We start from the raw sequence: 27,578 nt of genomic DNA, 5'->3' as shown, positions 1-27,578 counted from the left end.
GAGGTAATATGTACATGTAGGTAGGGATAAAGTGAATATGCATAGATAATAAACAGTGAGTAGCAGCAGCGTAAAAAAGGTGTTCAATGCAAATAGCCTTGGTAGCCATTTGACTAATTGTTTAGCAGTCTAATGGCTTGGGGGTAGAAGCTGTTAAGTAGCTTTTTGGACCTAGACTTGGCACTCCAGTACCGCTTGCCATGCAGTAGCAGAAAGAACATTCTATCGCTAGGTTGGCTGGAATCTTTGACCATTTCTAGGGCCTTCCTCTGACACCGCCTGATATAGAGGTCCTAGATGGCAGGAAGCTTGGCCCCAGTGATATACTGGGCCGTACGCACTACCCTCAGTGAAATGCCTTTCTTGCAAGCCGTTCTATTTGTGGGGGAGGGAAACACACTGAGTATACAAACATTAGGAACACCTTACTAATATTATTTGTAGTTTTGCCCTTAGAACAGCCTCAATTCGTTGGGGCATGGACTCTACAAGGTGTTGAATGTGTTCCACAGGGATGCTGGCCCATGTTGACTCCAATGCTTCCCACAGATGTGTCAAGTTGGCTTGAAACATACGGGAAACTGCATGAAAAACCCAGCAGTTCTTGACACACTCAAACTGGTGCGCCTGGCACATACTACCATACCCCATTCAAAGGCATTTAAATATTTTGTCTTGCCCATTCACCCTCTGAATGGCACACATACCTAATCCATGTCTTAGTTGTCTCAAGGCTTAAAAATCCTTCTTTAACCTGTCTCCTCCCCTTTATCTACACTGATTGAAGTGGATTTAACAAGTGACATCAATAAGGGACCATAGCTTTCACCTGGATTCATCTGGTCAGTCTATGACATGGAAAGAGCAGGTGTTCTTAATGTTTTGTATACTCAGTGTGTATGTATGTATTATATATAAACAGGCAAATTCTCATAACTAGATTTCCCTCCCTCCCTCCTCGGTGAAAAAAAGGGACTCTAAACTACTGAGCCTTTCTTTCTCCTCCACAATACACTGCAGAAAGATGTCCAAACATTCACATCTCTTAAACTAATGTGCAAATGTATATTTCACATTCTATTCAGAATATAGCAAAGTGCAGAGGAAATATGATAACCTTTTAAGCCCATTAAAAATATATTCATCAATCTGAGAAAGCTATGGCTTAAGTTGTTATACTCGGTCACGACCGAGTGATCTAATAGCTCCTATCAGCATGACACTGCACAAAATAAGTCAGTCACCTGAGATTAAATGTCCTTTAATCTTGTACTGTATGTGCCATATATATCATGTTAGATTACATAACATCATCATCAATAAATGTCAATATAAAAAGTCTGTGTTGGAGTAAAAGAGGAGAAATTGTTGTCCTTCAGGAATTCAAGATACCTCACATTCTAACAAAATTATTTCTCTTTTTCCCAGTGGTGTGTATTCATGGATGCCAAGGGAACCCAGGCTTCCCCAAAAAAGCTAGCCAACGTTACAAACGGACAATCTGACCATGCTCTGAATTTACAAACGCCCAGAGCGGACTCTGAGCACACTCTGGCACTCCAGATGGAATTTACGAATACACCCTAAACGTAGTTAGATAGCATATCATTAATATACTGGCAAGTTCGATGTACTAGTAGCCAACTAACATTAGGTAGCTAGCTAACATACCGGTAGATACTGCTCTAATGATATGCTATGCGGTTCATAAGGATAGCATAGCTCACAAATTGTTAGCCAACATAACGTGAAACGTAACTTTTTTGAGAAGTCATTACTTTATTACACTGCTCAATATTTTCTTAACATTTCTCACAATTAGTTAAAGCAATGAATTTGTATCTGCTCTAGTCGGACTTCAGCTGCATATTTTCCACCATTATCTTCAAATCTGAAAACGTTGTTATTATTTTGGTGTATGTAGTACGACATCCAGGTACTTTTGGCATACTAACTATATCCATACTATGACCAATAAGCATACTACATACTCAATTTACGTCACAAATAGTACGATTAGTGAGGTTAGTATGAGTATTTGAACATAGCTTATGACTTGGTTGGCTGGAGTCTTTGACAATTTTTAGGACCTTCTTCTGACACCACCCGGTATAGAGGTCCTGGATGGCACGGAGTTTGGCTCCAATGATGTACTGGACCCACTACCCTCTGTAGCGCCTTGAGGTCAGATGCTGAGCAGTTGCCATACCAAGCATTTATGCAGCCAGTCAAGATGCTCTCAATGGTGCAGCTGTAGAACTTTTTGAGGATCTGAGTGCCCATGTGAAACTTTTTAGCCTCCTTAGGGAAAGAGGCATAGTCATGCCCTCTTCATGACTGTGTTGGTGTGTTTGGACCATGATAGGTCCTTAGTGATGTGGACACCAAGGAACTTGAAGTTCTTGACCCGCTCTACCATAGCTCCGTCGAAGTGAATGGGTGGGTGTTCAGATCTCCATTTCCTGTAGTCCACTATAAGCTTCTTTGTCTTGCTCACATTCAGGGAGAGGTTGTTGTCCTGGCACCACACTGTCAGGTCTCTGACCTCCTCCCTACAGGATGTCTCATCGTCGTGTCCTCTGCAAACTTAATGATGGTGTTGGAGACGTGCGCGGCCATGCAGTCGTGAGTGAACAGGGAGTACAGGATGGGAATGGGCACACACCACTGAGGGGTCCCCGTGTTGACGGTCAACGTGGCGGATGTGTTGTTGTCTACCCTCACCACCTGGGGAGGTCCGTAAGGAAGTCCGGGATCCAGTTGCAGAGGGAGGTTTTCAGTCCAAGTCCTAAGCTTAGTGATGAGCTTGGAGGGGCACTATGGTGTGAACGCTGAGCTGTAGTCAATGAAAATCATTCTCAAGTAGGTGTTCCTTTTGTCCAGGTGGGAAAGGGTAGTGTGGTATTCAAATTGGAGTGGGTCTAGAGTTTCTGGGATAATGGTGTTGATGTGAGCCATGACCAGCCTTTCAAAGCATTTCATGGCTACAGATGTGAGTGCTCCGGGGCAGTATTCATTTAGACAAGTTACCTTGGCATTCATAGGCACAGGGCCTATGGTGGTTTGCTTGAAACATGTAGGTATTACAGACTGGGTCAGAGAGAGGTTGAAAATGTCAGTGAAGACACTTGCCAGCTTAGTCCAATAGTGACGCTTTGTCTGTTTGATGGTTCGTTGGAGGGCAAAGCAGGATTTCTTATAAGTGTCCAGATTAGTGTCCTGCTCCGTGAAAGTGGCAGCTTTAGCCTATAGCTCAGTGCGTATGTTGCCTGTAATCCATGGCTTTGGGTTGGGAGATGTATTTATGGTCACTGTGGGGGCAAAATCGTCGATGCACTTATTAATGAAGCCAATGACATACAGTATGTGGTAAATTCCTCAATGCCATCAGATAAATCCTTGCACATATTCCAGTCTGTTTTAGCAAAACAGTCCTGTAGCTTATTAGGGCCTTCCTCTGTAAGGAAGTCTCTGTGTTTTAATAAAATTAACTATCTACACGATATAGACAAAAGTATGTGGATACCCCTTCAAATTAGTGGATTCGGCTATTCTATCCAGCAACCTTTCAGCAACTGGCCCAACGCTCTAACCACTAGGCTACCTGCCGCCCCTAAGAACTTAACTGGCCTGCACAGAGCCCTGACCTCAACCACATCGAACACCTTTTGGATGAATTGGAATGCCGACTGCGCGCCAGGCCTAATCGCCCAACATCAGTGCCCGACCACACTAATGCTCATATGGCTGAATGGAATCAAGTTCCCGCAGCAATGTTCCAAAATCTAATGGAAAGCCTTCCCAGAAGATTGGAGGCTGTTATAGCAGCAAAAGGAGGGACCACCTCCATTTTAATGCCCATGATTTTGGAATGAGATGTTCGACGAGCAGGTGTCACATACTTTTGGTCATGTAGTGTATGCATTGAGATGTCTGATGCTTTAAGCACACTGTTTGATGAAATAAGACACACATGACTCAAGAGGGAGCCAGAGATCAAGATAACCAGAAGAAAAACAAAACTTAACCTGACCCGAACATCCTCCTCCCACTCCTGCTGGCTTTCGCAGATTCAGCCATTACTCTCCCGAATTTGCCAGTAATAGATTACACGAGGAGTCGGCAACCTTTCTCATGTGGAATGCCAATTTATCTTACCAGTTCTACCAATCTGCATGCCAGTTATGGTTGTCATATGCACATTTTTGTGGAACAGTTTCAATTAATTTATAATAACGTCTTCGTATCTAAAAATCATTTATGTGGTTGATCAAAATTCTATCCAAATCTAAATGAAAATTATGCAAACCTAAAAAGAATCTTCTGTTGCCATTGCCAACTATATAAAATAGCTTACAAAGCCAACAAACAAAAACATTGCAGTCTGCAGGTAGAAAATATCCTGATAAAAATAAATATCCTATAAATCACATTGGTTACACATGGCCTGTCTGCAACGAACTTGAAACATTGTATCAACCATTAACTTGGGTCCAGGGCGAAGCTCGTGCTAGCAAACTTGCAAGATGGTATAAAATATTCTGGGCCCTCAGAGTTTCCAGCGCCAGTGAGCTCAGGACAGACACAGCTATAGGCTATTTGTGCAAGGGATAAGAAGTAATCAAATAGGCCTATTTTATGAACTTTCCACTGGATCAGAGCATGAGATCCATCCCTTTCACGCAGAGGGTAATCGAAAGGGAGAAAGCTGCAAAGATGTTTCAAATACATGGAGGAACTATTGTCATTCTCAATGGATGTAAAAACAGACTTTGTTTGCTTGCTGTTTGACGTGAAGAAAACATTACTTTGAGAATCGACACAGCTCATTAGTGGTGGTACGTTAAGCCAATCAGAAATACTATCAGATCCCTAAATGGGAACATTTATACAGTATGCCTACATTTGCGTGCAGGCCAGGTAGCCTATAGGCCTACTTCTATGCGTACTCAGGTGCACGTTCTTACTCAACATTGACAGGAGTGCTCCAAACAAAAGACAATGACTAAACTCGTAAATGGAATGAAATAAACCAAAACTTGTTTCTCATAAGTGAAGCATAGGTGTGCGCTCTGCAAACAACGTGTCCACTCTAACGATGAGAACGGATAAAGACTAGAATAATATATTGAATGGATTAACAGGAAATACTGTAACCAAACAAACATTGTAGATGAGAAATTATAGGAATTAACAGTAAATGTGCTAATGGTGTTAAGAGTAATGGGGAATTGATAGACACTAACAATCAAAAGCAAACAATTCACACAATGAAGTTATGAAACAATGGATGTGCACAATTTGGCAGGAGAGAGGTCATTTTGGAGAGAGAGGTACATTGTGCTTCTTAGCCTCCGCAATGGATTCATTCACTGAGATGGGGGCGAAAAAGACAGGTGTCTCGTGTGGCATAAAAAAAATATATATATATATATATATATATATATATATATATATATATATATATATATACATATATATATATATATATATATACATATATATATATATATATATATATATATATATATATATATATATATATATATGAAATCATGTAGTACCCAAAAAAGTGTAAAACATATCAAAATATATTTTATATTTGAGATTCTTCAAAGTAGCCACCCTTTGCCTTGATGACAACTTTGCACACTTTTGGCATTCTCTCAACCAGCTTCAGAGGTTGAGAGAATGGAATGCATTTCAATTGACAGGTGTGCATTGTTAAAAGTTAATTTGTGGAATTTAATTTCCTTCATAACGTGTTTGAGCCAATCAGTTGTATTGTGACAAGGTAGGGGTGGTATACAGAAGATTGCCCTATTTGGTAAAAGACCAAGTCCATACTATGGCAAGAACAGCTAAAATAAACAAAGAGAAATGAAAGTCCATCATTACTTTAAGACATGAAGGTCAGTCAATACGGAACATTTCAAGAACTTTAAAAGTTTCTTCAAGTGCAGTCGCAAAAACCATCAAGCGCAATGATGAAACTGGCTCTCATGAGGACCACCACAGGAAAGGAAGACCCAGAGTTACCTCTGCTGCAGAGGATAAGTTCATTAGAGTTAACTGCACCTCTGATTGCAGCACAAATAAATGCTTCACAGAGTTAAAGTAACAGACACATCTCAACATCAACTGTTCAGAGTAGACGACGTGAATCAGGCCTTCATGGTTGAATTGCTGCAAAGAAACCACTACTAAAGGACACCAATAATAAGAAGAGACTTGCTTGGGCCAAGAAACACGAGCAATGGACAGTAGACCGGTGGAAATCTGTCCTTTGGACTGATTAGTCCAAATTTGAGATTTTTGGTTCCAACTGCCATGTCTTTGTGAGATGCAGAGTACGTGAACGGATGATCTCTGCATGTGTGGTTCCCACCGTGAAGCATGGAGGAGGTGTGACGGTGCTTTGCTGGTGACGCTGTCTGTGATTTATTTAGAATTCAAGGCACACTTAACCAGCATGGTTACCACAGCATACCACCCTGCATCCCACTGCTGGCTTGCTTCTGAAGCTAAGCAGGGTTGGTCCTGGTCAGTCCCTGGATGGGAGACTAGATGCTGCTGGAAGTGGTGTTGGAGGGCCAGTAGGAGGCACTCTTTCCTCTGGTCTAAACAATATCCCAATGCCCCAGGGCACTGCCCTGTGTAGGGTGCTGTCTTTCAGATGGGACATTAAACAGGTGTCCTGACTCTTTGAGGTCATTAAAGATCCCATTTGCACTTATCGTAAGAGTAGGGGTGTTAACCCCAGTGTCCTGGCTAAATTCCCAATCTGGCCCTCATACCATGATGGCCATCTAATCATCCCCAGTTTACAACTGGCTCATTCATCCCCCTCCTCTCCCCTGAAACTATTCCCCAGGTTGTTGCTGTAAATGAGAATGTGTTCTCAGTCAACTTACCTGGTAAAATAACAGTAAAATAAAAAATAAATAAAAATTCTGCAGTGATATGCCAACCCATTTGGTTTGCTCTTAGTGGGACTATCATTTGTTTTTCAACAAGACAATGACCCAACACACCTCCATGATGTGTAAAGGCTATGTGACCAAGAAGGAGAGTGATGGAGTGCTGCATCAGATGACCTGGCCTCCACAATCACCCGACCTCAACCCAATTGAGATGGTTTGGGATGAGTTGGACTGCAGAGTGAAGGAAAAGCAGCCAACAAATTCTCAGCATATGTGGGAACTCCTTCAAGACTGTTGGAAAAGCATTCCAGGTGAAGCTGGTTGAGAAAATGCCAAGAGTGTGCAAAGCTGTCATCAAGGTAAAGGGTGGCTACTTTAAAGAATATAAAATATAGTTTGATTTGGTTACTACATGATTCCATATGTATTATTTCATTGTTTATGTTTTTAATATTATTCAACAATGTAGAAAATAGTAAAAATAAAGAAAACCCATGAATGAGTAGGTGTGTCCAAACTTTTGACTGCTACTGTATATATATTTGCTACTGCTCGACTAAAAATAATCTTGGTCGACCAACAGCCTATCGACCAAACAATCGACCAGTCGACTAATTGGGGTCAGCCCTAATTAATTTGCCGCCATAGTCTCACAAGGGTACCCGAGCGCCGGCCTCCATAATGCAGTCTTCGCTTGCTACAAGTGTCAGGGATTAGAGCCGGGATAATCAATATGTCTTTCGCCTCCAACTCAGTGAAGTAGAAGTCCACGTCCAAATTAAAGTGAGTGACTACTGTTCTGATGTCCAGAAGCTCTTTTAGGTCATAGGAAACGATAGTGGAAACATTATAAAAAAATAAAAAATTAAGATCAGCGCAAAAAAATACACAAAATAGCACAATTGGCCAGGAGCCTATAAAACATCCCCCATTCCCTCCGGCGCCATTCTATCTTCTGCCGTTCACGCAGCTTGACGTCAAACAGCCGCTGTCCACAGCATGGATTAAATATTTTAACCCATAAGAGTCTAACCCTTTAGATTGCTAAAACATGGATTTTTTTATATGGTCATAAGATGGACCATTTAGCTATTTGATTTGAAGTTTTAGGACACTTGTAGGTATCCCCTAAAAATATTAATAAGTTATCTTATGAAACATAAGGTGGCAAGTCTTCAAGATATACAACTTTCAAAATACAGAAATACAGCCGGTATGAAGAATTTTGCAAAATGCATCATACTGGCTGTTTTTCTGTATTTTGAAAGTTATATATCTTGAGAACTTGATTGCTGACATGCAAAACATTTTGGAACTATATCAACAATGGACTAATGAAACAAATACCAAAATATAGTTTTTGGGTGGTATTTTCCTTTAAGAGCGTTGGGCCAGTAACCGAAAGGTCGCTGGTTCGAATCCCAGACTAGGTGAAAGATCTGTCAATGTGCCCTTGAACAAGGCACTTAAACCTAATTGCTCTGGTAAGTTTCTCTGAAAAAGAGTCTACTAAATGACTAAAATGTACAGATTTAAACATTGAATTTGTCCTTACTGCTATTAGCCCATAGAAACACAATTAATAATACATATTCACGATAGTCAAAATGATAATACGGTTTCATGTGTCTGAAATGCATCAGAGAGATATAGAAAAGCATCAGGGACAATAAACAAAATGTCACGGTTGTCGTCGGTTAATGAGGACCAAAACGCAGCAGGTATATGTAAGCTCATCTTGAGGTTTATTAACTCCAAAATGAACACCAAAATAACAAAAAGAGAACGAACGATCAACACACAGTCTGGCAAGGCACAAGGCTAAACTCAGAACAATCTCCCACAATTAAACAGACAAACACACCCAACTAATATAGGACTTCCAATCAAAGGCAACACCACACAGCTGCCTTCAATTGGAAGTCCACCCCAATTAACCAAACATAGACATACAACTAACTAGAACATAGAAATACGTGAATTTCAAACAGTGCCCAAAAACCCCGGAATACTAAATCAAATGCCCTTACTACAAAAACACCACCCTGAACCACATAAAACAAATACCCTCTGCCACGTCCTGACCAAACTACAATACCAATTAACCCTTATACTGGCCAGGACGTGACACAAAACAAAAAGGTTAACCCTGGTTCCTAAAAAGCCTATTCCAAGATTATTCATTTTCATTCATTTTTCATTGCACAATCACAGGTGACATTCTCACAACTCCTGTGAAGCTTGTGAGTGTCATCAAACATGATTCTTCTGCCCCCTGGCTGAGTATCCTATTGCCCTGGAAGAGGTGGTCTTCACTGATATATCCCTTAAACAATGTAAAATACACTTTGGTCCTATTATTGCTCACACAACTTCTATTTGGCACAAAATTGAAAAACAATGTAACTGGGAATCAAAATGGCATGCCCATAATCCAATATTTCACAATAATGCCTTGCGATCTAGAGTGGCATTTTGCATCCCCGCAATGGTCCAAATGTAGAATCCGTACCCTTACCGATATCATGGACAGTAATGGTTTGAGAACATTCCAAGATTTGAAAGATACATACAGATTACAAGGCAACTCCTTTTTTCTATATTTACAATTTAGGTCAGCTATGCTGGCCTATGAAGTCTCTTGGGAAACTCACTACTGAACCATCCAATGATAAGATTTATTAATAAATTATGTGGGCTCCAGAAAGGACTGATCTTTCTAATACATAAAAAAAAATAAAAAAAAAAAAAAAAAAACGTTTTGAAAGCTCATATTCTGAGCTAAACATAAAAAAAGTATGGTCCACAGATCTAATTGAATCTGAACCCTTTAAATCCCTGTAGGTCTAAGCCTTTAGATCAGAATATCTACTAAGCTAACATATGGAATTGTTTTAAGATGGTCATAAAATGTATCATTTAGCCATTTGATTTATAATTTTAAGACCCCTGTAGGTATAAAAAATATATATAAAAATGTATTTGATGAAACATTGAATTTGGCCTTTACTACTATAGCCCATAGAAATGCACTGAATAACACATTCATAAATGGCAAAATAGAAAGTAAAAAAAATGAATCATAAGGAACAATGTTTTGAAGTATCTGTCCTATATCTGAGAGATAAGAAAACTTAGGGGAATGTTTTTTTTTATCCATGTTTGGTCACATTATTTTTGCAATTCTTTCAGCCCGGTACTGGGTTACTTTCAGACGTCTCCCCTGAAGAGTCTCCCCTTTTGATATTGGTGACATATTTGCTTGTAGTTCACACGGTTTGAGTTTTACAGATCATTCTGTCACAATTTTCTTGTCTGGATCCTCTCATGTATAGAACAAGTCTGCTTTCATAAGCCCCATGTTATTGAATAGGCGCAAACTTTATATCGGCGGAGGAGGGGATTAAGCTGCAGCCACTACAAGAAACGGTACGTCTCTAGCATAAACACATAGGGAGCTATTCAATATTCAAAATGACATCACCGTGTGTCACACCGGTGCGTCAATCGATTCTAGGGGGTCTTTAACTGGAACAGACTATGGAACAATATGACCTTGGTATCCCATAATCCAAACCATCAATTTATACATTTTAAGTTTAGGTGTGTAGGCACATTCCTTCATATGATATGGGAGTGCCCTCACTCGCTCCCATTTAACCAGTGGATACAGTTACTACTGTATTAGAAGTTATATCATTAGAATTATTGACAGCGAGAATGAATGGTGCTAGTCAAAGAACAATTGAGGCCTGAGCAAAAATACTTCACTCTGTAAAGAACAATCTCAGCTAAAGCCCCACACATACAAACCAATTACATCTTGAAATGAAGACTTTTTTTTAACCTTCTTTGCTTTCAGGCCCACGGGAAGGGGTGGTATGGGGAGTGGGGGAGGGGTGATCTCTGGTCATTGTGGGGGGGGGGGGGGGGGGGGGTTCTGGGTGGGGGTCTTGTGGGATGGATGGGTGTGGGAGGGGAACTAATGGCCAACCTCGATTGCTGGGTGGAATGGAAAGAGGTGGCAGGCATGGTTTCCGGGTGGGGAAGGGAGGATGCGGGCGGGTGGATGGATGGGGACTGAGGGAGGGAATGGGTTGGGGTTATCTTTGTATGCATTTCTTTGATAGTTTTTGTTGTACCTGTAAAAATTAAATAAAAAGTTGGTCACAAAAAAAGGATTACTCCTTGTCTGACAAACAGCGTTGTACCACAGCCGCCATACAATGCGGAAGGCCGACATCAGCGGATGCGGTAGATTGAGACGCAGCCCAGGCAAAAACCCGCAAGTCTCTAGCTTAATTAGACGGATTTTTATGAATAAAATGGCGATTCCACATGGACATCGACTCTAGGGCACAGCACATCACTGTTTCCACTGGTTAAAAACCAGATAGATTTTTCAGAGGTGAGAAAATTATGGCCAAGAATATTGAATAGTTTCCATGCTCTCTCAATTTGAAATATGAAAGAGATGTATTTGTTGTAACATGGCTGGCTTATTTGCAAAAATTGAGTATATCACAACCAATTCATCACTGACACACTATCAGTGTTCATCAATATGTAGACTATCGTCTTTGGTTAGGTGAAATTAGACTAACATGAAGGGCTAGGATTTAATAACTGGTTCAACAGAGTAAAAATGACTTGAATGATAACTCCAGTTCAGAGTGCTGCTATGCTTTGTCCAGTCGTTGCAACATAATTAACCAGCATCAGTCTCACCATACCAGAAGTAAGATACGGTTTGAGGAGAAGGTTTTGGGGTGAAGAAAAGAAAAGAAAAAGCTGGTGCAGCCAATTTCCACAAAGCTGCTAAACTGATTGAGGCCGACCAAATCTGTTTCACCAGCTTACATTCTTTCAAAATGGTCATCTCGGTTCCAATATCACGGGTTTTTAACTGTTTCCAATTTCCCTATTCTCGACTGAGAGTTGGCAGGCTTAGCTGGATAAAACACTCCAGCCCGGTTCCCTGTGAATGTACCGATATCTCGATAGCACAGCTTCCAGATAGCTCTATTTATTTACTCATTATTTTTATTTATATTTTTTAAGTAAACAGCCGATTCACAATTACATCCCTCTCACACACGCACGCACGCACGCACGCACGCACGCACGCACGCACGCACGCACGCACGCACGCACGCACGCACGCACGCACGCACGCACGCACGCACGCACGCACGCACGCACGCACACACACACACACACACACACACACACACACACACACACACACACACACACACACACACACACACACACACACACACACACACACACACACACAGTGTTACAGTAAACATAGGTATAACACACACCATACTAAAGGACAAGCACCAGCTCCCCTAACAACCTCCTATTGAAGAAGATTAAATTCCCACAGGTACTCATTCTAAAGGAAAATTGGAAAGATAGAAAAATATATTTCCAAGAGAAAGGACTGTGTGGCATCAACTGCTTTTTGTCACCTGTAGTTGTCTGTGTATGCAAGAGTAAGTGAGTGTAGGGTTTGTGTGAGCTCCTCACTATCCTTTCTTTCTCCTCTTTTTTTTGCCAAAACAGCAAATATCCTGATGGCGCAGGATGCCGGGCGGTATCTGGCCCTAGAATCGATCAGGCTCCTGGAAAAGGGCTCCCATTCATCCCTTGGCCATAAAATTTGATTAGCGCTGACCACAGCACTGCAGGGAGATGGGGCCGATAGGGCCGGGCTGCAGGAAACAGCTGCAGCATCCCACATTTTCATGCACGCTTGCTCTCTCTCCCTCTCTCTTAGAATTGTTTTGTTTTCCCTATCCCTCTTTTCAGCATAGAGCTACCCAGGTCTGTATACTTACATTAGATAGCAGGAATAGAATTCAGCTGCCAATTGTCTCCTTTTTAGTATCTTGTTTTCTCTCTCTGAATTACATTGAAATGTTAGAATTTATGAAGCTCTTAATCAGGGTTGATAAAACTAAGCAAATGCCCTTGGCATGTGACCACTGCTCTCAGCCAATCCTAGAGCTCAACACATGCAAGTGGCTAGTGCTTCTCAGTACTTTAAAAAGGAATCAGGTACAAACAAACAACTCCTCTGAAGGGCTGTGAAACAACAAAACTTCAAATAATTTTGAATCGTGGACTATGTAATTTTTTTACTCAAAGTATACATAGACATTTTAATGAATACAGACAGGTTGATAGCTCTACCAGTTATAGAAAATAACAGAATAACATTTTAGTGTATACTGCAGTATACAGTATTCATACAATCACCTACCTGTGTTTCCTGCACATTCTCCACTGTGAAGTTGAACCATACTCTGAAGCGAGGGTTACAGGTGTCCGGTCTGATGAAAAGGTCAAACTCAAATTCACTGATGCAGTCAACACGTCCAAGGTTACCTGGGAAAATAAAGATCACATTCAGACTATCAGGAATCATGTTGGGCTACCAACAGTTAGGCCTAACCAACACGTTAAAAAAAGGTATAGCCACCATCCCAAGAATATTTCATTTCACATACTACATAGGCTTCCTGACATAAATCTGCATTTTTTTATTTGGCGTTGGGCCAGTAACCGAATGGTCACGAGTTCGAATCCCAGAGCTGATTAGGTGGAAAATCTGCCGATGTACCCTTGACCAAGGTACTTAAAACGAATTGCTCCTGTAAGTCGCTCTGGATAAGAGTGTCTGCTAAATGACTAAAACGTAAACATAATCCTCACCCTAGTGACAGTGACAATGGGTGGGATGAAGAGAATGGAACTTAGCTACTGTTCAGTTGACAACTGGGACAACTTTGGATGGTGGTAAACTTCAAAATAAAAAGCCGTCAAAGATTTTCATCTTGTCTTTACATGCAGCGGGATACATATAAATTAACAGCAAAGTTGCATCATCCACCGCTGTGTGATTTATATATTGCCATATAAACTAAGTCCATAGGCCCAGCTTGCCCACTGGCTCGCAGAGTTAACTCCCTAGGCAAGAGGACAACCTGCTCTACTCTGCGTCCCTTAGCCGGTCCATGTGGTGTGGAAACGAACGACCACCTGGTGCCAGGTAGCACTGAGCTAATTATTGACAGATGGGGTAACCACCACACCGTCAGAGCAGATCGCTCTCCTTCTGCCATCTGAGAGGGCTAATCCATCCGCTTCCTGAAAATCCCTTCACTCGTCTTACTGTCCACAGAAACAGCATCATCTGCCAACCCTCATAGGACACTGGATGATGCTCCTTTATGAGCGTTAAAATACATGCATTATTATTTTTGTGCAAATACATCAAAGACCCCACTGGGATAATGGATAACAGAACCCCATATAATCTGGAAATCATTTTGGACGTGTGTTACAAATTGTATGTTTATTTTGTAACACATGATGCTGTATTTAAACTGTGAACAAAACATTAGGAACACCCACTCTTTCCATGACATAGACTGACCAGGTGAATCAAGGTGAAAGCTATGATCCCTTATTGATGTCACTTGTTAAATCCACTTCAATCAGTGTAGATGAAGGGGAGGAGACAGGTTAAAGAAGTATTTTTAAGCCTTGAGACAATTGAGACATGGATTGTGTATGTGTGCCATTCACAGGGTGAATGGGCAAGACAAAATATTTAAATGCCTTTGAATGGGGTATGTGCCAGGCGCACCAGTTTGAGTGTGTCAAGAACTGCTGGGTTTTTCATGCAGTTTCCCGTATGTTTCAAGCCAACTTGACACATCTGTGGGAAGCATTGGAGTCAACATGGGCCAGCATCCCTGTGGAACACATTCAACACCTTGTAGAGTCCATGCCCTGATGAATTGAGGCTGTTCTGATGGCAAAAGGGGGTGCAACTAAACATTAGGAAGGTGTTCCTAATGTTTGTACACTCAGTGTACATGTCTGCCATTCTCTAACAGCTTCCCGGTTTTCAATTCCAACACATTGGTTGCAAAATAGAAATGCTTTCTGCAAAAATGTATATTGACCTGTAGCTGTTGTGAACAATGGTAGAGCTGTAAGAATACAAATAGGATCAGACATAGTGAGATCCTTTTACAACTTATCAGACACCTGTGGTAAAGGTTGATAACTGACCTTTACCGTGTCCATTACATGAACGAACACTGTGTGTGTGCTTATGTGCATGTAGTTTATAAGGGAGTAACATATCATCACAGCTATTTCATTTATTGACGCACAACCTACTCCACATATTGCTACACTTGGTGGCGGCAGGGAGAAGATAAGTGAAACTTACTGTACCGCAAACCAAAGTCGCATCTGTTTTACAATCCTTACATGAAATAACTTATTTAAAACCACATACTGTACAGACCGACTGAGAAGTGGCAGGTGCTGGCAAAGCAATCCAGAGCCATTGACAACAGATAAAGCCAAGAGTTTGCTGAAACACCCACAGCTGCAGATAGCATGATGCGAATATGACAACCGCACCTGTTCCAACCAGATGTCCTGTATAATCTATCATCTTGAATACCAATGTCTTAGCCATTTATCTGGTTTACACTACCAAATGTTGGCTATTAGAGGACACAGATAAGTCTCTAAAGGTTGTTTCATATGTATGCGTGGATAACACAGCTACTGTTTTTGTTGACTGATTTATTTAGGCTACTTTCAGTATTCATATTAATACAATGAAGGATTTATCTACATGTTTCTAGAGACAACTAGAGACAAGTAAACATGGATTAAACATAAACCCATAAGTGTGTTAAAAATATACTTCACGAGATTGATGCTTTTCAATTGCATATGATTTCTGAAGAGCCCAAAATATAGCATGCAGTACGCTTTTTATAAATAAAATAACTAAGTCCATTGAATCGGGTAAATGGCTCCTCAGAGCACACGCCTGCATATGTTTATGGAGCCACAACTAAATCGGAAGCTTGTATACACTAATGCGGCACCATAAGTAGCATTAAAAAATTCACTAACTTTCTGGCTCTCTCACTCAGACTGCAACAGAGTCCTCCACTCGTTTGGCCTTTCAGGACCATGGACAGCGGATGAGCACATAGCTGAGGAATTTCTTAGGCGCTACTGCAACAAGAGGTTCAGAGGAATTCCAACAACAGCACTGAATGTCTTCATTGCATGGTGAGAGAGTCCGACCAAAAGTGCATTTACCCTACCACAAACTGATGAGGTAGAGGTTACTAATCAGAAGAGTAACAGACAAATACAAAGTTGATCAACAAACCTTTAAAACACACTGCAGATGTCGTCGCAGGGCGATACAAAATGGTATCTCTAATTCATAGCACAGCAGCCATGCGCTGCTAGGTTATTGAGCTTGATGCTTAAAGACCTGACGTGAGGGATAGCACAGGCCTCAAGGTTAGAATTGCATGTTCAGCTTGTGAAGCAGGGATATGACACAGGATTGATTTCAGTTTTAATTTTATGGTGGCTAACTCCAGATTCCATCGCTGCAGTCCTTTAATAAATTCCCTATCATTCAGAACTTAACAAACATAAATGGCAAACAAATCTTCAAAAATCTTAAAACATAAAAATACCATTAGGAAAAAATTGAAATTCTTGACAGCCTTCATATTGGTAGCCTATGCACGACTACTTGGAACAGTGAGAATACTTATCCAAAGTAATTTGACTAATTTGCACAAAGATGCAGTCAAACAATAGTGTAACTAGTATACACCTGAGGAAAGACAAAGATAAAAGAGGGAGGGAGCAAGCATCAGAGAAAAACATCAGTTCTCTTTAAGAGATTAGAGTTAATACTGCATAATTCCTCTGGAGGCTTGTGTGTCTACATTCGTACTCAGTGGAGAGTCTTCATAAGTTATGTTACATATCAATCATCAACCACTGGGAAAAACATATGCAGAACTTACTATTTAATCAATTGGGTTTCAACAAACTTTAAGAACCCACCCAGTGGGCTGAGTACTGAAGACTTTGCTGTTCTGGACAATCAGTTTAAACATGACAGGTTCTCCTTAAGGACTCTGTAGTTCATACAAAACTCTCTCCCTCTCTTTTTCTCTAGTCTCAATGTATTTATTTTCTTAATTAAAAGATTGGGGGTAATGTTGAACCATCAGAAATGTATACCGGGGGTGTGTTCATTAGTCGGATTCCGTAGCAAAAAGTTTTGCCCGAGGCAAAACATTTAGCAACATAAACAGTTTACTCCAAACACTCTTCAACATGACGTAAAAGCTGTTGGGTTCTTATACAAAAGTTGTTTAATTGTATGGTTTCCACATGTTACCATCCATCTGAATAGTATGCAAAGTGTTTAGCACAAGCTAAATTATAGATTCTTCCATGCACTAAAGTGGAGTGAAGACCCCAGGGGACCTTTCAGCAAATTCAAGCCGATATTTTTTGTGAGAAGAGACATGACTGAACTGCAACTTCCATTTAAAGAGTTATCCTGTACCATGCCATTGCTCTCTCTCTTACTCTGCTGTGTGTACATCTTTCCAGCTGTCACTCAAATGGAGAGGGGCTGAGGCTCATTGGCTAGATCTCGAATTGCTAGGGGGCTGGCCCATGTGGGGAAACATTTTGGGAAAATGGGGCAGCACAGCTTCCAGGAAAACAGTCGCTTTCAAACTAGTGATTTCATGGCTAATTGAGGTAAGACAGTAATTCTGCTCATAGATTATGCATGTATGAACTACACATTGACACATCTAGCACAAAGCGGGAGGTTTAAAAAATACTTAGTAAACGCCAAAGTTCGGGAGCATGTCTTTGAGAACAAAACTTAACTCAACAGCGTTTGCAATGGAATCCGACTAATGAATACACCGGTTGTAGTGAAGACACACCATGCATCTTTCCACTACTTCTGCTCGCTTTCCAAACTCCTGCCATTTTCGGGCACTTTGTTTCCCCATTATAAATGTGTGTTCATTTTTACCAAAATTAAAATAAATGTCTGTTAAATCTACACAGTTTATTAGGTACACCCATTTAGTACTGGGTCAGACCCACCTTTGCCTACAGAAGAGTCTGAATTCCTCAGGGGCATGGAAATGTTGCTCAATTGGTAAGAAGGGACCTAATGTGTGCCAGGAAAACATTCCCTGCACCATAACACCACCACCACCACCCACCTGTACCGTTAACACCAGGCAGGATGGGGCCATGGCCACATGCTGCTTACGACAAATCCTGACTCTGCCATCAGCATGGCGCAACAGGAACCAGGATTCGTCGGAAAAGGTGATGTTTTTGCACTCCTCAATTGTCCAGTGTTGGTGATCACGTGCCCATTGGAGGCGCTTCTTCTTGTTTTTAGCTGATAGAAGTGGAACCCTGTGTGTTCGTCTTCTGCAATAGCCCTTCTGTGACAACGACCGACCAGTTGTGGGTTCCGAGATGCCGTTCTACACACCACTGTTGTACTGCGCTGTTATTTGCCTGTTAGCTTACACGATTCTTGCCATTCTCCTTCGACCTCTCATCAACAAGCTGTTTTTGCCCACTGGGCTGCCGCTGACTAGATGTTTTCTGGTTCTAGCACCATTCTTGGTAAACCCTAGACACCGTCGTGCGTGAAAAGCCCAGCAGGCCGGACGTTTCTTAGATACTGAAACCAGCCCACCTGGCAAGGACGATCATACCACACTCAAAGTCGCTTAGGTCACTTGTTTTGCCCACTCTAATGTTCTAACAGTATTTGAATGCCTCAATGCCTGCTTTATATAGCATGCCACGGCCACATGGGAACCAGTTTCGTGAACTGTGTACCTAATAAACTGTCCACTGAGTATATTCCTTACCGTTCATTGCAACATTGTTGACAAGTGCACATGAACATTAGGTAGACTCACGAGGTACAATAAATGTTTTTGTTTGCTATTTAGTCATTGTTGCACCGTTTGTCGTGTTCGGTAGTCTACCCAGAGACGGAAGAGGAAGCGAGACATCTCACTGGCTCCTTTTTTCTGGTTCATATACAGTCAATGAACTAAGCATATCAGCCCCAGCTGCTATCACATTGGTGCCTACGTGAGTGCCACCACTTAAAGCTGGAATCCGTAGTAGGGATTTGTAAGTCGCTCTGGATAAGAGCGTCTGCTAAATGACTAAAATGTAAAATGTAAATGTAGGGGAAAAAGCGCCACTGGCCGCCCCACAACCATTGTTTTTGTTGCCAAGCTGAGGAGCATTGGGCAGCAGGGTATAAAAATTGCTGTACATATTGTGCTCTTCTATCGTGCATGCAATGATGTCAGAGGGGAAAAAGCAGTGTTCGTTGTCTGCAGTAACTCCTTTGTTGTTGTAATATCGCAAACAGACATGGCTGTTTCACCACTAAAGATTCCAGCTTTAAGCAGAGCGGAATTGGGTCAATTTCTTTCAATGATAAACGGCCTGAGTAAGACATTTAATTTATCCACCATCGTTGGCCTACCTCTCAGTTAGGAGTGCGCGCATATGCGCATTCCAACAGTTATATTTGGCTTTCCCGGCGAGGACACCAATTAATGAGTCGACCGTGAGAATTGCGTCTTTGTGAGCGGGTTCTGATTATGATACTGTTTTGGATTTATAAAAAAAAAAGTGTAATTAAGTATTTTGGAATAGGGCCTAGGCCTTTTAAAGTGAATACCAATTATGTGGTTGTCATTTTGACAGTGGTGTGTCCCTCGGAGGGGCTAATATGTGAATGTAAGTGTCACACCCTGATCTGTTTCACCTGTCTTGTGCCTGTCTCCACCCCCCTCCAGGTGTCTCCCATTTTCCCCTGTGCATTTATACCTGCGTTTTCTGTTTGTCTGTTGCCAGTTCATCTTATCCCGTCAAGTCCTACCAGCGTGATCCCATGTTTCCTGTGACCTACAGTGTGGGAAAAAAGTATTTGATCCCCTGCTGATTTTGTACGTTTGCCCACTTACAAAGAAATGATCAGTCTATAATTTTAATAGTAGGTTTATTTGAACAGTGAGAGACAGAATAACAACAAAAGAATCCAGAAAAACGCATGTCAAAAATGTTATAAAATGATATGCATTTTAATGAGGGAAATAAGTATTTGACCCCTCTGCAAAACGTGACTTAGTACTTGGTGGCAAAACCCTTGTTGGCAATCACAGAGGTCAGACGTTTCTTGTAGTTGGTCACCAGGTTTGCACACATCTCAGGAGGGATTTTGTCCCACTCCTCTTTGCAGATCTTCTCCAAGTCATTAAGATTTCGAGGCTGACGTTTGGCAACTCAAACCTTCAGCTCCCTCCGCAGATTTTCTATGGGATTAAGGTCTGGAGACTGGCTAGGCCACTCCAGGACCTTAATGTGCTTCTTCTTGAGCCACTCCTTTATTACCTTGGCCGTGTGTTTTGGGTCATTGTCATGCTGGAATACCCATCCACGACCCATTTTCAATGCCCTGGCTGAGGGAAGGAGGTTTTCACCCAAGATTTGACGGTACATGGCCCCGTCCATCGTCCCTTTGATGCGGTGAAGTTGTCCTGTCCCCTTAGCAGAAAAACACCCCCAAAGCATAATGTTTCCACCTCCATGTTTGACGGTAGAGATGGTGTTCTTGGGTCATAGGCAGCATTCCTCCTCATCCAAACACGGCGAGTTGAGTTGATGTCAAAGAGCTCCATTTTGGTCTCATCTGACCACAACACTTTCACCAGTTGTCCTCTGAGTCATTCAGATGTTGATTGGCAGACTTCAGACGGGCCTGTATATGTATTCTTGAGCAGGGGGACCTTGCGGGTGCTGCAGGATTTCAGTCCTTCACGGCGTAGTGTGTTACCAATTGTTTTCTTGGTGACTATGGTCCCAGCTGCCTTGAGATCATTGACAAGATCCTCCAGTGTAGTTCTGGGCTGATTCCTCACCGTTCTCATGATCACTGTAACTCCACGAGGTGAGATCGTGCATGGAGCCCCAGGCCGAGGGAGATTGACAGTTCTTTTGTGTTTCTTCCATTTGCGAATAATTGCACCAAATGTTGTCACCTTCTCACCAAGCTGCTTGGCAATGGTCTTGTAGCCCATTCCAGCCTTGTGTAGGTCTACAATCTTGTCCCTGACATCCTTGGAGTGCTCTTTGGTCTTGGCCATGGTGGAGAGTTTGGAATCTGATTGATTGATTGCTTCTGTGGACAGGTGTCTTTTTTACAGGTAACAAGCTGTGGTTAGGAGCACTCCCTTTAAGAGTGTGCTCCTAATCTCAGCTCGTTACCTGTATAAAAGACACCTGGGAGACAGAAATCTTTCTGATTGAGAGGGGGTCAAATACTTATTTCCCTCATTAAAATGCAAATCCTTTTATAATATTTTTGACATGCGTTTTTCTGGATATTTTTGTTGTTATTCTGTCTCTGACTGTTCAAATAAAACTACCATTAAAATTATAGTCTGATCCTTTCTTTGTCAGTGGGCAAACATACAAAATCAGCAGGGGATCAAATACTTTTTCCCTCACTGTAGTTTTTATTTTTCTTAGTCTTCTCAGTTCTGACCTTTCTGCCTGTCCTAACCCTGATCCTGCCTGCCGTCCTGTACCTGCCTGACTCCGATTTGGATTACGTGTAACGGGCGTCATATAAAGGGGACCAAGGCGCAGCGTGTTGAGTGCTCATCTTGAAAATAAACAAAATGACAGCCGACAGTTCTGACAGGTACTTAAACGAAACAGAAAACAACTACCCATGAAAACAAAGGGAAGAACAGGCTGCCTAAGTATGGCTTCCAATCAGAGACAACGATAGACATCTGCCTCTGATTGGAAACCATACCCGGCCAAAACATAGAAATACAAAACATAGAATGCCCACCCACCTATCACACCCTGACCTAACTAAACAGAGAAAACACAGCTCTCCTAGGTCAAAGTGTGACAGTACCCCCCCCCCCCCAAAGGTGCGGACTCCCTATAGGGGAGGGTACGGGTGGGCATCTATAATTGGTGGCGGCTCTGGTTCAGGGCGTAGCACCCCCACCGCCCGCAGATCCCCCCGTTTCTGTGTGTCCGGAGGAACCAGACCGTGGATCATCGCCGGAGGCTTTGGGACGCCAACCGCCGCTGAAGACTCAGGGCTGCAGACCGCCGTTGAAGACTCTGGGCTGCAGACCGCCTCTGAAGACTCCGGGCTGCGGACCGCCGCTGAAGACTCCGGGCTGCGGACCGCCGCTGAAGACTCCGGGCTGCGGACCGTCGCTGGAGGCTCCGGACTGCGGAGCGTCGCTGGAGGCTCCGGACTGAGGAGCGTCGCTGGAGGCTCCGGACTGGGGAGCGTCGCTGGAGGCTCCGGACTGGGGAGCATCGCTGGAGGCTCCGGACTGAGGAGCGTCGCTGGAGGCTCCGGACTGGGGAGCGTCGCAGGAGGTTCTGGACTGTGGAGCGTTGCCCAGAGGCTCCGGACTGGAGAGCATCGTTGTAGGTTCCGGACAAGGGACCGTTGCTGCAGGCTCCATGCCATGGATCATCAACACAGGTTCCGTGCCGTGGATCATCACTGGAGGCTTCGTGCCATGGATCATCTCTACAGGCTCCGGGCCATGGATAATCCCTACAGGCTTCTTGCCATGGATTATCCCTACAGGCTCCGGGCCATGGATTACCTCTGGAGGCTTCGTGCCATGGAACATCCCAACAGGCTCCGTGCCATGGATCATCTCTACAGGCTTCGGACCATAGATTATCACTGGAGTCTTTTCTCGTGGAGCTGGAACAGGTCTCACCGGACTGGAGAGACGCACTGAGGACCGGGTGCTCAGAGCAGGCACCGGCCGTACTGGGCTATGGAGGTGCACTGGAGGGAGAGTGCGAGGAGCAGGCACAGGACGTACTGGGCTATGGAGGCGCACTGGAGGGAGAGTGCGAGAGGCAGGCACATGCTTACCTCAATAAGCACGGGGAGTTGGCTCAGGTCTCACCCCTGGCCCCGCCAAACTACCCGTGTGCCCCCCCCCCCCCAAATCATTTTTTGGGGCTGCCTCTCGTTCTTCCCAGGTAGGCTACGATACCTGTCTATTACCTGGCCCCAAGTCCAGTTTCTCCTTTCAATCCAATCCTCCATCGACCAGGTATCCATCTCTGCCCGGGCACGCCGCTTGATCCAATCATGGTGGGTAGTTCTGTAACGGGCGTCAGATAAAGGGGACCAAGGCGTAGCGTGTTGAGTGCTCATCTTGAAGTTTAATGAAAAATCTAACACTTTACAAAATAAACAAAATGACAGCCGACATTTCTGACAGGTACTTAAACAAAACAGAAAACAACTACCCACGAAAACAAAGGGAAAAACAGGCTGCCTAAGTATGGCTTCCAATCAGAGACAACGATAGACAGCTGCCTCTGATTGGAAACCATACCCGGACAAAACAGAAAAAACAAAACATAGAATGCCCACCCACCTATCACACCCTGACCTAACTAAACAGAGAAAACACAGCTCTCCTAGGTCAGAGCGTGACATTACGACTCTTTGCCTGCCTTGACCTATCAATTGCTTGCCGTCCTGTACCTGCCTGACTCTGATTTGCCTGCCCCTTGTACTATAATAAACTCTGAGACTTGTACTATCGGCCTCCTGTGTCTGTATCTGGATCTTAGCCTGAGTCCTGACAGTAAGCGCCTGTTTTTGGCTTGTTTGGCAGATTGGTTTTGGTAATTGTGATGGGAGACTTATTTTAGCCTGGTATAGCCCAACCTAAATGAGGTAGACAGGGTTGCCTGCTCCAAGGCCTTTACATTTCACGAAGTGAAATTGAAAAGTTTATCTAATTATAAAAAATATATATTTGGATTATTTTGTAAATATTGCACGTCTCGACTCTGGACCACTGGCATCATACAAACGAAAGAATAACTTCTGCACCTGAGCCTGCCTGCCTCCTACAACATTTCTTCTGTTATTATTGATACCAGGTGTCACGGGCTGGCTCAAGAAAGCAGGAGAGGTAGAGTCAGGCGCAGGAGACAGAGAATTTTTGACCACACTTCTTTATTCCAGAAAGTAGATATGGTCGCCAAAAAATAGGGACGCAGCCCTTAAATACTTCTGCGGTGGTGAACACAAAGAAACCAACCACAGGCAGAGGAAAACCAGCACACGTTCCTCAAGCACACAAAACGAACAAGAAACATAATCACGCACAAACACAGACAATCTACGCTAAACTAAATAACCCCCCCTACTAATAACTAACCCAAAACAGGTGCGTGCCTACCTAGACCTAACCAACAGAAAGTGAAACAAAAAAGGATCGATGGCAGCTAGTAGGCCGGCGACGACGACCGCCGAGCTCCGCCCGGCCGAGGAGGGGCGCCACCATCCGTCGGTGTCGTGACACCAGGTCCCTATTTTACACTGGTAAACTGGTTTTATACATGCTTTATACATGCTTTGTTAAAAAAAAGGTATTTATGCAAGTTGCTGAATTTCATGCATAGAAATACATAGGAAATGATGAATGTCACACTTCATTTGACAGTAACATGAGAGCTGAAAACCCTGTAACTGCAGAAGTGTGCAAGATGGCAGCCAGTGCATGGGCAAGACAAGCAGAGGGTCATTCACACATGGACTCACAGGAGAAAACATGGCTAATCTAATTCCATTACGCAGGTACAAGGGAGAGCATTCAGTGCTCAGCCCACACAATGGGACAATCTGCAGCTGCACTGAATGGATGGCCTGTGTGCCTCTCCCATGCAGATGTATCATGCAGCATGCCCGGGGTGCTCTGTTCAACAGAGCCATAGTAATGAAGATAGTTGTTTTCAAATGCATTATTTGGATTATTGATTTATGGGTTTTCCTTGTGATGGCTTCAATTTATGGCAGCCTAAAACTACAATAAGAAAGAAACATTTACCACAACATTTTGCTCTCCCAGACTTTTCCTCACAGCACAATAAAAAGGATAACATATGTCTGAAATGAAATAGCATAAAAGGCTTTAGAATGGAAATTGATTATACACATGAAGACAAATAGACTGAAGTGTTTAAAATCAATTCAATATCAATAACTTGCTGAATATTGCTTGATATAGTCATGACTTAATGTATTATTGGTACAAAGCACCAGTACATATAGTAGCTCGTCGCACAGACAACTGAATCAAAATTAAAAAATCATGCTGCAAATTTGAAACTAAATAAACTGGGCTGGACAAAGACATCCCTCTATCCTTCTCTTGGGCTTTCCTCTGTGATACAAGCTGCACTGGAAATTAAAAGGGACATGAGAGTGTGAACCTTTTAAGCTTATTTTTGCTATGCGCTCCATTATTGGAAAACACATCAGCTTGCCCCTGGTGTGGGAATTCCAGGGTACAGACAACTGATAAAGACGGAATTGATTCCATCCAGCAGAGGTGTCTCAGTTTAGACCTGGAGCAAAATGTCTGTCCTTGCACTTTTCCTCCGGTGTCTAAAGGCAAGTTGTCACAGAGAAAACATCAATATCTTGCTTCATGACTTCTTAAAAACCTTTTTTCTTATCATTAAATCTCCAAGCCAGAGTAAAGAGGTGACTCCAAGTTCAACCAAACTCTGTAACAGGTGTCAAAACATAGTGAATTTAAATAACTTTTTTGTTAAAACTATATTAAATTGTTGGCATTAAGGGAATGCCTCGCTGAAATAGAGACAACCCTAAAACGAAAAATTAATCTGTATGTGAAAAAATGAGAACATCTGAACAAGAGAGAATAGGTAAACAATACCATCTCTTTATGAAACCATTTGAACACCAGCAAACTCAACAGATATGAAAATGTCTCAGCCTGGGGATACCAGTGAGATATGCCATCCACATATTTGGCACAAATGATGGAGAGGCCTGTAAATTCAAAAGAGACAACATTTTCTCTCTGCCCTTTTATAATCGTTTTCAAAAGACCTTAAATCAAATATGTTACATCCAGAGCAGTTGGTGTGGTAATGGGTCATAGTGATGCATGCTTAGTAAAATTGTCTTAATTGTATTATCAATCTCAGCCAGCCAAAGTTTTTGCCCACAAGCTCAAATCAAGCTAGTACTGAACTTTTCCAATGAGATATATCCTCCTCAAGTGACCTTAGAGGAGCAATGTTTCATTTTCACTGACATGAACCTGTAAAAGCACTTCAAAATGATCATCTCTACTTTTATCGATTTCTGAAGCCTTAAAGGATCATGCTTTACCAGTGGAATCTTTAGTAAGCTTGTGCATTGTTTTTGTTTTGGTCGTGTTTTTTCTCTCTTATCATTTTGAGTGCTGTGCAGTGGTGGTCTCTTCAGAGAGTAAATACAAGTCTGTTCCAATTTCATGCTATCTTTTTACAAGTTAATTATGTGGAGGCCTACAAAGGACAGGAGAGGCTTTGGCAGAGGGACAACAGTCCAGTCGGTTCTTTGTTGTTTTATCTGTTGTTTTGTTTGCTTCTTCTTCTCCCAGGAGAACACAGGAGAATAATCTTTCCTGCAGAGAGTTTGGAGATAAAAACAGAGAGAGCTGAAGGGTCCTTTGCGAGCCGAAGGCAAGGAGAAGGTCAACAGGACTGCTAAGAAGGGCTGTTATCATCTTGGTAACATGTTATCGGGAAGCCTGCAGTCCTGGTTATTTACAGTTACTGCTCCCTCTGGGTGCACACTTCAGCGCTCAGGGCCTATTGCTCTGTAATGAGTTCAGGAACACAGGGAGTTAACAAGACAAAAAGGGAGAAACAAGGGAGGCTAGGAATCAACGGCCACTCCAATAGCTCAGAAGAAAAAAACTAGAAAGATTTCACTGAAAATGCAAGTGAGACAACATGAGAGTGAACTACTAGGATGGTTTTTCTCTTTATGCCTGCCCTTCCATTTGAAACCAAACAAATCTTTCCAATAGAAGAGGAGGGGGCAGGGTGCCCAATGAGGGGCTAATCTGTCAGTAAGTGACTCTTGACCTACCCTCAGAGTCAAGGTCACAGGCCAAACACTACTATGATTTTGTTAGCAAATATTTATCTTTTTTTGTTTTACCTGCACCTGTTCCAGTACTGTGTGTTAATTGGTTTGGTCCATAGTTAAGAAGGGGAGGTTGAAGTTAATCAGAGTGAATCTGAGAGTTGAGCTAGTCGGGAGGAGGATGTCTGCAAATCCCAGTATAGTTTCCAACCGTCAGGAACAACACTGAGGAAATCTGTCATGGTGAAACAGATTTTCAATCTGGAGAATTACACAAAGTGCTGCTACTGTCAATACACAGCCAGCTTTACACAAAAATGAAAGGGCAGGAAAAAAAGCTCTACTGAAAGCCATTCAAAAGGCTTGGCAGAGTATCAGGTTTTTGTGCAATCACTCTGGCAAGCTGTACCCAAGCATGGTGCAATTACTTAAGAGAAAAATTGAGCAACAAAGCAATAAATATATATTACAAAGTCAAAACGTATAAATAAAAATAAATAACAAATACCATATTTTCAAAAATACCAGAAAGGCGATGCCATCCACAGACATCCTAATCTGTATAAAATGCATCGAATGTGAGTGAAAATGCATAATTTGGATATATCAATTTACAAAAATCTTTTATCAGGAAAATGTTTTGATGAAGGCCGTTTTGGCTACGAATTCTTCAACACTGCAGGAAGTGCAGATCCCAACAGTGGTTGCCAAGAGCAGAGCGCAGATTTACCATTCTTCAGAAGACGAAT

General features: G+C 42.4%; 1 protein-coding gene across 1 annotated transcript in view; it reads right to left on the bottom strand.

Moving 5' to 3' along the window:
• Positions 1-27,578, bottom strand: part of LOC100286605 (cytosolic carboxypeptidase 6) — a 471,389-nt gene that overhangs the window by 425,053 nt on the left and 18,758 nt on the right. Inside the window, exon 3 of the mRNA XM_014169493.3 lies at positions 13,198-13,322. Coding sequence (XP_014024968.1) covers positions 13,198-13,322 — 125 coding nt within the window. The remainder of the gene's footprint in view (positions 1-13,197; positions 13,323-27,578) is intronic.

This window comes from Salmo salar, chromosome 23 (genome assembly GCF_965601325.2).
Source record: "Salmo salar chromosome 23, fSalSal1, whole genome shotgun sequence".
In the NCBI taxonomy this organism is placed as follows: domain Eukaryota; kingdom Metazoa; phylum Chordata; class Actinopteri; order Salmoniformes; family Salmonidae; genus Salmo; species Salmo salar.
The sequence above is the reverse complement of the archived record's forward strand: the minus strand, read 5'-3'. Positions and strand labels throughout refer to the sequence as shown.